This window comes from Etheostoma cragini, chromosome 17, assembly GCF_013103735.1.
Source record: "Etheostoma cragini isolate CJK2018 chromosome 17, CSU_Ecrag_1.0, whole genome shotgun sequence".
Classification (NCBI taxonomy): Eukaryota; Metazoa; Chordata; class Actinopteri; order Perciformes; family Percidae; genus Etheostoma; species Etheostoma cragini.
Genome location: NC_048423.1, coordinates 16,863,638 through 16,878,432, shown reverse-complemented (window position 1 = coordinate 16,878,432; position 14,795 = coordinate 16,863,638). Strand labels below are relative to the sequence as shown.

General features: G+C 41.4%; 1 protein-coding gene across 1 annotated transcript in view; it reads left to right on the top strand.

The window, feature by feature from the left end:
- The window catches only part of nid1a (nidogen 1a), a 15,426-nt gene extending 1,540 nt beyond the window's left edge, over positions 1–13,886 (top strand). Inside the window, exons 2-20 of the mRNA XM_034897665.1 lie at positions 787–1,092; positions 1,170–1,396; positions 1,480–1,784; positions 1,933–2,073; positions 3,053–3,304; positions 3,605–3,805; positions 4,188–4,421; positions 4,628–4,765; positions 5,271–5,399; positions 6,395–6,538; positions 8,583–8,702; positions 9,168–9,395; positions 9,600–9,772; positions 10,523–10,649; positions 10,763–10,934; positions 11,417–11,574; positions 11,655–11,778; positions 12,581–12,693; positions 13,296–13,886. Of these exons, the coding sequence (XP_034753556.1) occupies positions 787–1,092; positions 1,170–1,396; positions 1,480–1,784; positions 1,933–2,073; positions 3,053–3,304; positions 3,605–3,805; positions 4,188–4,421; positions 4,628–4,765; positions 5,271–5,399; positions 6,395–6,538; positions 8,583–8,702; positions 9,168–9,395; positions 9,600–9,772; positions 10,523–10,649; positions 10,763–10,934; positions 11,417–11,574; positions 11,655–11,778; positions 12,581–12,693; positions 13,296–13,447 (3,444 nt within the window). The 3' untranslated portion in view covers positions 13,448–13,886. The remainder of the gene's footprint in view (positions 1–786; positions 1,093–1,169; positions 1,397–1,479; positions 1,785–1,932; positions 2,074–3,052; positions 3,305–3,604; positions 3,806–4,187; positions 4,422–4,627; positions 4,766–5,270; positions 5,400–6,394; positions 6,539–8,582; positions 8,703–9,167; positions 9,396–9,599; positions 9,773–10,522; positions 10,650–10,762; positions 10,935–11,416; positions 11,575–11,654; positions 11,779–12,580; positions 12,694–13,295) is intronic.
- Positions 13,887–14,795: the final 909 nt, after the last annotated feature.

Below are 14,795 nucleotides of genomic sequence, written 5' to 3'. Positions count from 1 at the left end.
TGTCACTGTTGATTATTACTACATCACTTACAGTACCTCAAACATATTTCTCTACTGTCAAGGTGGCTTAAATATGTCTGTTTTTGATTTATGAGACTACCCTGAACTGTGTGTGCCTGTAGGGAACCAATGCCTTTCAGACTAGACATGATTATAGAAAAAGAATTATCTTATGTGCTGGTATCCACTAATCTTAAAGATCTCTCACCGTGAGATCGGACTCACTAAACAGTTTCCCAGCTCTATCTTCCATTTTGGCAAGAAGTTTCTGTAATGCAGACTAGTGTGCAATTTCTAGGCTCTCTGGGGCTGCTGTCAGGGGCAAGGACAGGAAACAGTGTGGCCCGGGCCAGGAATAATGCTCTGGTTTTCCCCTGGTCAGGAAGTGAAGGATCCTTATGTGCAGTGTGTTTGTGTGTGTGTGTGTGTGTGTGTGTGTGTGTGTGTATGTGTGTGTGTGTGTGTGTGTTTTTGACGTGAAGCCAGCTTTTTCTTTTTTACAAGCCCATGCATGTGTTCATGTTAAAACTTAAGTGTGTAAAACCTGTGGTAAATGGCATCTTGTTTGTTTCATTAGCGTTGTTGTGGGACAAGGCAGCTGACTTGGTTCATTAGTCTAATGAATGTGGACTAAAGATCAAAGTGGGTCACACTGGACTTGGTTTGCCTCTGCTGTGAAACAGTTCTTCATGTGTTGTTAACAGTTACTCTTAGGATGGTCATAATCTGTTGGAATTAATCTCATTACTTGTTTTCCCCATTACCAACCTGAGCTTTTCATTTCAGATCAACACCAATGGTTTTGTTGCCACAGCACAGCCAACAAGCGAGTCGACATATCTTGGCAATTTGCCCCCAAAATTCGGCATTATTGCAGCTCTGCTAGGAGACCTGGACACAAGTGATGGTGTGGGGAAGGTTTTCTACCGTCAAGACTCCAGTCCTGAGGTTCTAACTCAAGCAGCCCATCACATACACAGGGCCTTCCCCGACGACGACGAAGTCAATCCAACCCATGCTGTGGTGATCACCTGGGTTAATGTCGCCACCCATGATGAACCTCAAAGCAGAGGAGATGGCATTGAAAAGAAGGTGAGCGTCACATGGTTATTCAAGTTATCCTAGGTTAGAATTGTCATTTACATTCTCTCTAATGTTGTATTACACAGAGAAACACCTTCCAGCTGGTTATTGCATCCTTGGAGACGGCATCGTACGCCATTCTCCTGTACCCAAGGGACGGGATTCAGTTTTCCTCCACGCCTGTACAAGGCAGTAATGAGGTCATGCACGCTGGCTTCAGTAAAGGTTTGGTGCGGAGTTTCCTGTTTAACAGACAGGGACCTTACTACCGCACCACCACTGATGACGAGGCATCCGTCAGGGCTTTAACAGAGTAAGTCAACCACAGGAAAGAACAGTATTTCCTGAATAGTTTTGCTGTTTCGACAATGTTTCAAGTCTCTTTTGTCCTGATAGAGAGACCAACTCTGGCCTGCGGGGTGTATGGGTGTACGAGACTGGAACTTCTCCCTATTTTACCAACGTGGCTCCAGGTGAGGTCACTGACCTGCCCACAGAAGCCACACCACAGGGGCCCCCTGAGGACTATGAAGAAGCCACTAATGCAAGGAGGCCTGTGTATCCTGATGGACAGCAAGTGCAGTACCTTCCTTACGAGCCAGAAGGGGAGCAGATCGAAGTCCAACCAATTCAGTACCAGCCTCATCAGCCTGACAACCCAGAAGTCTTGGTGGTGGATGACACCGAAATAAATGTAGATGGTGAGTTCACAGGGGAACACTGTCGGTGTAATTCCCTCTATGTACTTTTACATAACATTTTAAAATCTCTTTGTTATCATTAAAGATTAGTTATTCAATAAATAGGTTGTTCCTGACATATTCTTACCATGCTTTTCCATGTTTTCAGTGTTCTCATACAACCTTGGGACATGTGCGAGCAATAGAAATAAGTGCTCCCAGTTTTCTGACTGCAGGGACTACTCCAGTGGATTCTGCTGCCACTGCAGACCAGGCTTCTATGGCAATGGGATTCAGTGTGTGGCTGATGGTAATGCTACGCTTCGGCTTTAAGTGGTCACTTTTTATGTTGAAACAAGATTGAAACTGTGGAGTGTTGTCATTATTGACTGCTTCAGGGACATAGAGAGGGATGATTCCGGTTAAAATGCATAACATATGTGTTTCATGTTACATTCTGTGAGACCTTTGCTCACGTTATGGTATTTGAGCAATAAACAAAAGACAGAGAGATACAACTAGGCCACTATGCTACATTAGTCTCCAAGCCTAGTAATGCTGCAACGTCTTTCCAAAATTAGCTAGCGTGGCTAGCTAACATAGCTAAAATTGTTACAGGAATGCCACATTGTTTTCTTTTTCTTTTTTTAAAGATTTTTTTGTGGTATTTTGTGGCATAGGATAGCTGCGGACAGGAACTTTTTTTGTTCAGAAATTGTCCATAATTGTCTATTGTACCTGATCTTGCGCGTCGGGCGATACTGAGTACTGATACGATACCAGCGTTTCATGTATTTCATTAGGTTTTAACAACTGTATACTACTCTCCCTGTATGGATGTGATATGATTTCTATCTCTGTCGGCCTGGCTCAGGTTAGACTCTTTGTGAAACATGAACAAACACAAAACAATGAACGCCACGGAACTTTCTTTTATTATCCAGTTTGAAAGTCAGTTATAACGGAAAAAGAACATAAATAAACTTTAACGTAGATTTTTTTTCATCAGATTTTCAATGTCATGCATGTGTTTCTCCTGACTTTTGGTGTTCATTATGTGGTATTGGATCGGTGCATAAAGTTCAGTACTTCCTGATACTGATACCAGCGTTTTAGGCAGTATCGGAGGCGATACCAATACTGGTATCGGTATCAGAACATCTCTAGTCTATTACACTTCTCCTGAAATCATATGAGCATATTGCAGCAGGCAAATCTATGGGTTCAGCTCTGGTGTTTGGTTGCTCTTCTTGGTGACCAACTTTTGATGGTTTTGTTTTGTTTTGCAGGAAAGCCACAGAGGATGAATGGTAAAGTGCATGGAAAAGTGTATGTTGGCAACTCTCCTTCTCCAGTGGAGTTCACCGGTTACGATCTCCACTCGTACGTTGTGGTAAATGATGGCCGTTCCTATGTGGCCATCAGTGACATCCCTTCCAACATTGGACCCTCCCTGCAGCCCTTGTCTGCCCTTGGTGGTGTGATTGGGTGGGCGTTTGCTCTGGAGCAGCCTGGCTTCAAGAATGGCTTCAGTATTATTGGTGAGGGAAATATTTCTACAACGCAACAGTATCTGATGATGTGACACATAGAAGCTTTTTCATGTGATTTTCTCATGCTTCATTTGGATAGACAGTGACTAAAGTGAACATTCAGGAAGTATAACTATCTGTAAACAAATGGCAATGTTGTTGCAAGCAGTTTGCCATACAGCTGCATTTTTACTCACTCTGTCCAGCTTAATTCCCCTCACATTACTTCAGCTGAGAAGAAGGCGGTGAGCCAAAGTTCATCCAGGGCCAGGGTCTTAAAGTTAACCTTCTCTTCTCTGTCCTCTGTAGGGGGGGAGTTCACACGGCAGGCTGAAGTGACCTTTCTGCCAGGAAATGAGAAGCTGACCATCAGGCAGGAGTTCAAAGGCATCGATGAGCATGACCACCTGGTGGTAAGCACCACCCTGGAAGGCCGGGTCCCTGAAGTGCCTCCTGGCTCCACTGTGCAGATTGACCCTTACTCGGAGATCTACCAGTACAGCAACAACTGTAAGATACAGCTTCAACAGAGACTGGCTTTGTTTGAATGGAAATGTCATCAGTGTGTTTCTCCTGACTTTTGCACATGGGCTAACCTCCTTCTCCAAAAATTAAAAAGAAAGGACTTTGTTTTTATTTTAAGCATGTATTCATTGAGTTTTTGTAGATTTGACAAACAACAAAAAAAAAGTACAACAATGCACGTAACATAAAACAGAAAGGATAACATGTAGTAGCTGTAGTACCCACAGTCATGAATTAGTACATCCATAGGTGTATGCTTACTTGAAATACAAACAGTAGTTGCTTATCTCAACACCGTAGAGCAGAAAGTCCTTTTTCAATCAGAACTAATTCATTAAGAAACATCTACTTGTTTCTTACCTTACAGTGATCACTTCATCATCATCTCGGGACTACGTAGTGAGCCCGCCCAACGGCCCCACTGACACCAGGACGTTCCAGTGGCGCCAGACCATCACCTTCCAGAGCTGCCAGCATGGCGAGTCTCTGAGAGACATGAAACCGACTCAGATGCTCAGTGTGGACCAGGTCTTTGTCATGTACGACGCTAATAATAATCTCATCCGGTTCGCTATGAGCAACAAGATCGGGGATATCAATGGTGAGGTCATGGAGATAAGTTTTGTCTTCCTGATTGTGGTCTGCGCTCACTTCCTTCCTAAATTACAACACATAACATCCTATCCAAGGACAATTTTACAAAAAGTTAGGGCTGTTGCTGAATGGTGATTTGTTTTTCTCAAGGATTCCCAGGTATCTATAGTGATAGTAATGATACTATAGTGGTAACATGGTCCTAATTCTCAGGAGGACAGCCAGAGGAGAACCCATGTTTCACTGGAAGACACGGCTGTGACACCAACGCTGTGTGCAGACCTGGACAGGAAACTCAGTTCACCTGCCAGTGCGCTGCTGGCTTCAACGGTGATGGCCGCACATGTTATGGTAAGATTGAAATATGATATAATACAACCTTTTTTCTAATTGTCTGGAACTATAAAGATTCTCGCACTATTGCATGTCTGCTTTCATGTAATTCAAACAGTTTCCATATCTGTTTATAGCCATCTTTCTAAAGCCTTCCTTCCTGGGGAACTGGTCAATTTCACCAACTAGCAGAGAGTCCCCCCATGGTAAACAAAGTCTCCCATACTCCCAAAGCAGGTTAACCCTATATATATCGTGGTCCTCATCCCCGGTTCATGCTCTACACAACCATGAATACCAGACAGGAAGAGCTCTGAGGCACATACAGAGGAAGGAAGTGTCTCAGACGGATGTTATCTTGAAACATTTATAATTAAGAAACCCAATCAAGCGCTCTCCATCCGATCTCTGTCTGATAATGAAGGACACTGATTTGACAAATCCGGACTTCAGAGCCTCAAACTCCAACAATGATCTAATGTCGAAGTTATAAGATATGATAATTGGCTTTTCTCTTCATCAGACATTGATGAGTGCGGAGATAATCCTAGGATCTGTGGCTCCCACGCTATCTGCAACAACCAGCCTGGGACCTTCCGCTGTGAATGTGAAGATGGGTATCAGTTCGGCAATGATGGGCAGACCTGCGTTGGTAAATGCATATTTCAGAAATTTCCCTTAGTATTAAGGATGTACAGGTTCAGACGTAAAATGTGATAACATGCATTAAGATATTGACTAGACCAGGATGAGCAAGATGACAAAAAACATGGATTCTTACTGAACATAAGTACACACATAAAACTTTGAACTGACTGTTGCAGTGGCATTATAATTTCAGAGATTATCTATCAGAAACTCTAGTGTGTGTTCATTGGGCCTAGATCAAATAATACGCCCATTACGCCACATCAGGACAGTATGGAGTCTTAAAAAAGTCACAGAAAAGTGAACAAGATAAGTGTGACCTCAAATTTCTTTTCTCACTTTTCCGGTTATTGCTGTATGTCATACTGTAAATTACCTACAGTATATTAAAGAGATAGATTAACATTTTGGGAAATTCGCTTATTTGTGTTTTTAACGTGAGTTAGATAAGAAGATCAATACCATTCTCTACCAAATATGAAGCTACAACCAGCAGCCGTGTAGCGTAGCAGAAATAGGGGAAAACAGCAAGTCTGGTTCTGTGTGACGGTATCAAAACCTGCCTAAAAGCACCTTTAAATCTCACTTGTTTGTTAAATCCATACAAAAACCAAAGGCTAACTTTCCATATGCTATGCTAAGATATTGCAAATCACATACAATGTTTAAGCACATATAACATTTAAAATTCTACCAATAATCGGTTTTATTTATCGGATAGATATGAGAGTCTTCTCATATGGTGCAAGAAAGTGAAAAAGCATTTTTATTTTTAAATGTTCAACTATTCCTTTAAGATTAAAATAAATAATTAATAATCACAAAAGCATTGTAACATGATTTCACAATTGTTAATCTGTTTAAAAGTTTTGTGTCACATCTGGTCTTTTTGATGTGCTTTAATATATCAAGTTATTAAAACATAACAACACATCTTAATTGCTCCGTACCAAAAGTATTTCTTCTTCTTCTTCTTTTTCTTCTTCTTCTTCTTCTCAGAGGTTCATCGACCTGTGGACTCATGTGAAGAAGGCACCCATAACTGTGACATTCCTGAGCGCGCTCAGTGCAGCTACTCCGGGGGCTCGTCCTACATCTGCTCCTGCCTGCCAGGGTTCATAGGAGATGGCAGAACCTGCCAAGGTACAGTGTAGAGACACTGAATACATGCTCATTCTGAAGCATGATCATATTTATTTATATATAATTTATATGGAATAAACTGCCTTTAGTTTGTAGAGTACAGAATATCGATAAAATTAGTCGTGCAAAAATTACAGCATATACAACATCAATGAGCATTAAATTCAAATACAGTAAAATACAGTTCCCATAGTATTTTAAAAAAATATTCCTTTTAGTAGGCCTAGAAGCTTTAACAATTTAATATTATAACATTACTCTTACTGGACTCTATCGGTGGTTTCGCATATTTTAGCCCGTCAATTACTACTTAAAAATAATAGCTGTAGACATTTAAGCAATGTGAGTTTTAAGGCTGATTGTTTTACACACTTCTACTTACACAGATGTGTAAGCAGTGTTCTTAAAACTGACATGCCATCCAACCCACAAAGCAGCAGCTCTGATTGGCCAGACTGATGCTAACAACAGCCGACCAATCAGAGCTCCTGCGGCTGTTTTTGTGGGTTGAAAGTCATTTTACTTTCACGTGGCAAGCTTATACATCTTGAAATGAAATACTTTTTTTTTTCGATTGCTAGACAACAGCGGGCACAACTGGAGTCACATGTGCAAAACTCTACAGTCTGCACAGCAGCAGTTCATGTGGAACAGACTATAGTTCCTTTTTCATTGCTTGAACACATTTTTCAAAACTTTACACACTTATGCCATGGCTTAGCCACAACTTGCACACCACTGTGAATTTAACAGTTTGTTCAAATGCTAACATACTGCTGTTTACCACACATTCAAAACAGAATAGATTTCAGTCTGGTGCCTATCAAACACTGCTTTTCCGCATTGGTGTTTGACTCTAGTGTTTTTACTCTCAGTGTGTTCTGAGTGACAGTGTGTGTTATCTCAGTGAGGATTGTTCATAGTCTCTGGCTGCACTGAGCCTATTTTAAGACTTGTGTTAAGACTTGGAATAAGTTTTGCAGCTGATGTGAAGGGTTGAGCTCAGGTGACTGTGCAGACTGTAGTTAGAGTTTCACACATGTAGCTTCAGTTGTGCCCACGTTTCTTTTTCTTCATTTTCTCAAGTTGCAGTTATTTAACTAGGTTTTTCACTTTTGAAAAGTTCACTTGGGTTACTGCTCTTATCCAATATTATTGTATAGTGGTATTGCTGTTATTGCTATTTAGTTAACGTGATTATCTTTGAGTTAATTAACTATAATGCTAATGCAATAATTGAATTATTTCTGGAATATAAACTAACCGTTAAAAATCTTTAATTACCTGTAGCCCACTCCAGGCTTTATACGTGTTGGTGTCTGCAAGAAGAATGTGAGATTTGAGAGTTTGCTGCCATCTTTGCAATCATGAGCGATGTTGTCAGTGAAGCATCAGAGAAGAAGAAAAAGATTAGTGAAAGTCCTATGATTTGAGTACCTTTTGGCAATGAGAATGTAATTGGGAATGCATCCTCAAACCTCAAGCGTCAGAGCTTCCTTTTTTAAGTTTACAAAGAGACTGTTTCAAAACTCTCCCTCCTTGAAATTGCCTCAAAATATAAGCAGGAATGTGTTGAAATGAATGGCTGCCTGCATTGTTATGGTTCATCCAAAATCATATGACATGTTTTAAAAATGGTTGGCAGTATTGTGAAGGATTTCTAGTCAACACGCTAAATGTAAAATCAAGAACACAAGTAGTCCAGATTTCAAATCCATAGACTTTAAGGTATAATTGTTAAAACATCTGCCCAGGACCGGGGGAGGTGAGATTGCTTACATAATACATCTGTAACGATTGAAAAGTGAAACATGAAAAGCAGATGGAGGTCATGAGTTGGCGTGTCGTTTTTTTTTCTGCCTGGTCCCCAGCAGCACTCATTTATAGTTTCCAGTCTGTCCATGCCTCTTTTTGATGTCGTTGGGCAGGGACTGACCCAGATCGTACTGGAAGTCCCTAACCATATAAAGACGTGACAAATTGGACACGCGGAAACAGTTTTTTTGCTACCACGGTTGATTCTTCTCTTCTCTTCTGCCTGAAGACATAGATGAGTGCCAGCCAGGCAGGTGCCATCAGGACGCTGACTGTTATAACACTCAGGGATCATTTACCTGCCAGTGCAGGCCAGGTTACTACGGCGACGGCTTCTACTGCTCTCAAGGTAAGTCTTTTGGAATGCCGTCACTTTTTGACAAGCAAACCAACATCTCACATCATTGTCAGTCGACCAGTCTGGTAACATTTAGCCTGTGCTGCTGCAATTTTGTTTTGGGAATCTGTCATGAGTTTCAACAGTTTTAGTAATAGTTCTTTTTTTTATTCAGTTGCTAACTCAATAATTAAAAAAGCAAAGCGTAATTTTCATTCTCAGCATTGGGTATTCCTCCCACTTGGGAAAGAACAGTGTTTGAAAATGAGTTCCTCGCTAGAGTATATTGGTACCAGCTGGAACCGTTTTTTTTCTTCATTTTCTTCCATATAGCGAAAGGAATGTCTAACAAAGCTTTTGTGTAGCTGGATTTAAAGCAAGAGACAAAAAGAGATATTAATGAGCTTGTGAATATATTGTCATTGTTGCAGGTTGTTGTTCACTCTGGAGCTTATTTTATCAAATTCTTCTCTACAGAGAGGACAAAAACACAATGTGAGAACCACAGAGAGAGTCTCCAGGGTTCGTCGGAGTTTGGTCCGCGGGGCCCCCGACCTCCCGTTGGACAGTACATCCCTACATGTGACGAGAACGGGGCCTATGAACCCATGCAGTGCCACGGAAGCACGGGACACTGCTGGTGCGTGGACCGTAACGGGCAGGAGATCCCCGGGACTCGCTCCAGGCCTGGAAGCAGACCAATGTGTGAGTAAATCTCATGTGTTTAACGCTTGACAACAAGGAACACATGTGTCCAAATATGCATGACCAATGAGCAGCCACAAACACTAACAGAAATCTAAAAGCTACAGTTTGAAGAGGGGTTTTGTTGACAAGAAAACATTTCTGCTGCTAAACTGATTTGAGGTTAGTTCCTCCTCCACAACTTTGTCTGTTTGTCCCCGGTAGGTATCGACAGTGGTGTTGTGCCACCACCTGTTGGACCTACCACTCGACCCGATGTCCACCCCCTGCCTCCAGGAACACACCTATTGTTTGCCCAGAACGGCAGGATAGACCATGTCCCGCTGGAAGGTTATGTGATGAAGAAGGGAGATGCCAAGGCTGTCCTCCATCTCCCTGTAAGTTTCTCTGAATAAACTTAATAGATTTCAATTTAAGGGGATAATTGTTTACCATGTCTACGATCTTTATTTTCTCTTTTAACCAACATTTTTCTGAGACATTTTAATAGGCTTAGATCTTTGGTCAAAATGTGTGATATGACATATCCTAACACACATTTTTTACTGACTTTATGTCTGTTCATGTGCTTCACAGCTGCAAAATAACCATATCTAAACACAAAGTAGATGTAAGTTTATGAGGATGGAAACTCTGAGTTCATTTTTACACACAATATCCAGTCAGGATTGTTTGATTTATGTGATATTTAAAAAGAAATCAGTTTTTTTTTTTTTAAAGCAACAGTGTGTTTGGCTTCGTCATTTGTGTATTCAACATCAGTTAGGCGTCTCACACCAGCCGCTCACTTGCTGTTAATAACATTTGCATTTTAGTTCTGCCATTTTCCCATCTGCTTTGTGCATTTAATGCCTGCACTTTATTGGAGGCACATGGTGGCATTCACACTAATTACTAACATCAGCGGGACGTCGTTGCAATCTGTATTTCTTGTTACGCTGATTTCCAAAGCAGCTGGTCTGAAGTCTGGCTGACTTGCTAATGCTTAGTGTGTGGCTCTGTTTGTTTGGATTTATGTCTAGACGTTAATGTCTAAAAAATACACATCTGCTCTGTGTTTTCAACTCCGACCACGTGTTTGAACAAAGTGCATTTCAAAGATTGTTGGTTGCTGACCCCTTCCGCAGGAGAAGGTAATCATCGGAGTGGCGTATGACTGTGTGGAAAAAATGGTCTACTGGACTGAAATCACATCTCCCTCAATCAGCAAGGCCAGCATCCAGGGGGGAGAGCCCATTGCGGTCATTAGATCAGGTACATGTTCACTGTCATCCTTCACGCTTTCATTTTCAGTCATGTGGTGTTAATGAGAAGGCTGTTTTCATAAGCACAGAAACTGATTTATGTAATGTATCTCTCTCTCTCAGATGTGGATAGTCCAGAGGGAATTGCCATCGACCACTTGGGAAGAACTATCTTCTGGACGGACTCCATGAAGGATCGCATCGAGGTGGCCTCTTTGGACGGGTCTCAGCGTCGTGTCATTATAGACTCTGATCTTGTCAACCCCCGTGCCATTATCACCGACCCTCCCAATGGGTGTGTATCGTTTCACGTTAAACCTTAACGCTAAGTTCATTTGTTCTAACGCAATTTGAAACGCAAATGTATCCCCTCTCAGTTCGGATTGGGTAGTACACATTTTAAGGAATAGCTCATTTTTGGAAATACACCTTTTTTATGGCTTTCTTGCTAAAAGTTAAATGAGGAGATCAATAACACTCTCATAGAGCGGTATATTGATATTATCATCAAACTCCCTGCAAGAAAGCAAATAAGCCTATGCCAATGTTTAACTACCTATTTAAATCTTTGTTAATATACATCTAGATTGCATAAGAGTTTAATTGGACATTATTAAAAACACTGTCAGTCCTCTGTACTCTCAAGGATATAGAACAACTTTGATTAGCTAATTTTATCGGCAGAAGAATAACACTTATGATTTGATTCATATTATTTTACATCTACCAATAACAATGTTGAGTTTGATAGTGACTCAACGCATGTCCTTACAACAGTAATCTCTACTGGGCCGACTGGAACCGGGACGCCCCTAAGATCGAGACCTCTCACATGGATGGATCCAACAGAAGGGTGCTGGTTAAAGACGATCTCGGCCTGCCGAACGGCTTGACTTACGACTCTCACAGCTCTCTGCTTTGTTGGGCAGATGCAGGTACTGTAGATTTCAGACAGATGACTCTCATCTATAAACTGATGTCTGCCTTGTGATCAGCAATAATCTCTCGCCTGTAGGCACACATAAAATGGAGTGCACACATCCTGGCCACGGTGACCGCAGAAAGATTATGGAGGGCCTTCAGTACCCTTTTGGAATCACATCGTTTGGGAAGAACATCTACTACACTGACTGGCGGAGGTTTGATCATTTCTATTATCAATAACATTTTCAAGTCTAGCTTTTTATCCAATGATAACAGATAGGATGTAAGTAAAAGAAACTACTTGTAGAACTCTAATAAAGGAAATCCTGGAATGCTTTATGTTTGTATGTGTACTGCCTACATAATAATGAAAGGTTTAAAACAATGTTTTTACTGATAGCAGTTTAGCCAGTGTACTTTGATGTAATTTGGGATCGTTTTAAATGAGTGTGCGTTGAAACCTATAGCATTTGGCATCTATTGCAGCTTTTATCCACAGTCCACTGTGCAATGAAAAAACCCAGATCTGTCAAGGTAGAGGAAGAAGAGGGTATAGGTCAGAGGTCAGAAAGCTTCCCACACTTCAAGCAATGGCCCTTGATGTTCTTCCAGACCACTCTAAAGACTGTGCGGCTGACTCTGTATGTTAGCTGCTGAAAAAATGCGGGGGTTGGTGTGTCTATTTCTGTGCGTGCGTGTGTATGTGGGGTGAGGAAGTATCTTAAAAAGTGGCAGCTGCTTGCAATTTCTCAGCCTCAGCGTCTGTGAATGACCTGCCCAGGGCCTCCCTCTGATCTCGCCAGGCCTGGAGACTTGCTGGAGAAGGTTTAGAGGTGGTGGTGGTGGTGGTGGGGGAGGCACACAAACTATGTCAGTTATGGCTAAGAAGAAGCTACCCTAACCCTTACTCATTCTTGGCAGGCTTTATACAAAATACAGGAAGGCAGGACGCTGACATTCCCCAAGTTGGGATAGTCCAGGAGTGTCTTACTTTTGTACTAATTGTGTTTATAACAGAGATGCCGTGATTACTGTGGACCGCCATGCTGGCAAGGAGTTAGACGAGTTCCAGCCCCAGAAACGAACCAAGATATATGGGATCGCCACAGCCTATGCCCAGTGTCCATCAGGTAAACATACCAGGGCCATATATTCCATATGACCCTTAAAATATTTGCACTGTCACATTTTTATTGATTTTCTTTTATTTACTGAGCAATTTGTGAGAAACCCCTCCCAGTCCCACTGAAGAACAGTTCCTAAAAATAGCTTGACCCTTGTACATTTCGTTATTACCTTTAAGTCAGGCTTATTGTCCATGCCCGTTCCTCTTCAAGACATAAGGGCCCAATTTTGTGACCTCTGTGCCCTCTTTAAAGAACTGCAGACCACAAAAACAAGAAAAACTGCCGTATCTGAAAGCAACAGGAGGCTCTCTGCAGCTAGTATTCATCATTAAGTGTAGGGATGACTGATGTTACTGCGCAACACCAGGCCTCATGCTCTCTGATAGATAAGGCTGCATCCACAAAGCCAGGGAATGTGCAGTCAAGGGAGGGGGGGCTCTAACATCTGGAGTTTGCAATGTGTTTCCTTTTAAGTATGTATATATCTGTTAGATAAACAGTGGAGAGACTGTTTCCTGTCGACCCTTGCAATGTTGGCTTATGATTTATACAAATGCTTTGGAATGTGCTGCATTAAGAGTTTGTATGTTTTTTCCTTCTGCCAGGCCAAAACTACTGTGCTGTGAACAACGGGGGCTGTACTCACCTCTGTTTAGCAACCCCTACCGGCCGCTCCTGCAAATGTCCTAAGAACGCAGCGGGTGTGGGCTGTGTGGAGAGAGACAGCGGGTACCAAGAGGAGGCGGCTGTACTCTGAGAGTTTACACTGTTTGGATGTTTGACAGCAAATTAGAAGCCACTCAGCATTACTAAACTGAAAATACCTCTGAAAACCAGAGGTTAACTGACTGAGCCTTTTATTGCTCAGTGTTATGCTTATCTACATTTTTACATTTCCCTTTATAAAATCACAACAGCCATTGAGAATTGTAAATACAAACACTATTATTTTTGTCTTTTCCTGAGTGCACATACAATGATAATGAAGCTCAAGGGATACATAATATACTGTGACATTGATCAAGGCAATGCTTGGCATCATCTAATGTCCGGTTTGTTACACTGTGGCATGTCCGGATTAGTTTATCTCATGGAAGTATTATTGTGGAATAGGACCGAATAGGACAAGTGTCTGTACAAGTTGGTGAGGGGGGGGTTACATGCTGGCCAGCAAAAGAATAAACATTTTTCTAACATGTCGGTGTGCTGTGTCTGTGACTTTAGTGTAATAATAGCGACACCGTGTGTTAGGTAGAGGTAATCACAGACGAATGTTTGACGTTATGTTGCGGTAGATGGCGCCAAAGAAAACATGGCGGTTGGAATATATTTTATCATGTGCAATATTATCAAGTGGCAGATAGGGCACTAGGGCAGATTTGATGTAAAATGTAGAATGTCTAAATGTTTTTAGGCCACATTTATGATCTCCAAACCCTACTATTCCTTAAATAATCTATAGGAGTTGTGTTTGTGGCCATTAGATTGATAATAAATCACTTTAAAATGATAGTCTTTTCAGCCCCTTTGTAATAGCCTAAATGAAATATATATTTTAAATAGAAATGTTCTTTAATAAGTGAATCATTATAGAGATGGATTAAATTTCCCAGGAGGGCACTGGACTTAATGACCAGCCGTGTTCCTTAACAAGTAACAGCTACTGAAACCCATGAACTGCCTGAATGAGTGCCGGTAAAAGGTACTTGTGCTAACATTGCCTATTTTAGAAATACAATGCGGCAGTGACATTACGTTTCCGCGTTAATAATAAAGGATACAAAATGATGCCACCTCCACAGCTGCCGCAAAAAGGGAGACACGTGCCGACGTGCATGGTGCATTTAATGACTCTTGATTAACTCGGAATACAGTAGACTCATTGAACCCACATCATTCCTATTTGTGTTGCAACTACAATACACAATTTATTCATCTACTGATTATTCGCACAGTGATTTATAAACAGCAATTTAAAATGTGTGAGGTGTTTAATATATGAAATTAAACATTAAAACATTTCTTTGGCTCCCAGAAGCAGAGAAGGTATAGAATGAGCTGATACAATTTGTTTACTCAGATTAAAAGATCTTAACTTTTGCCAA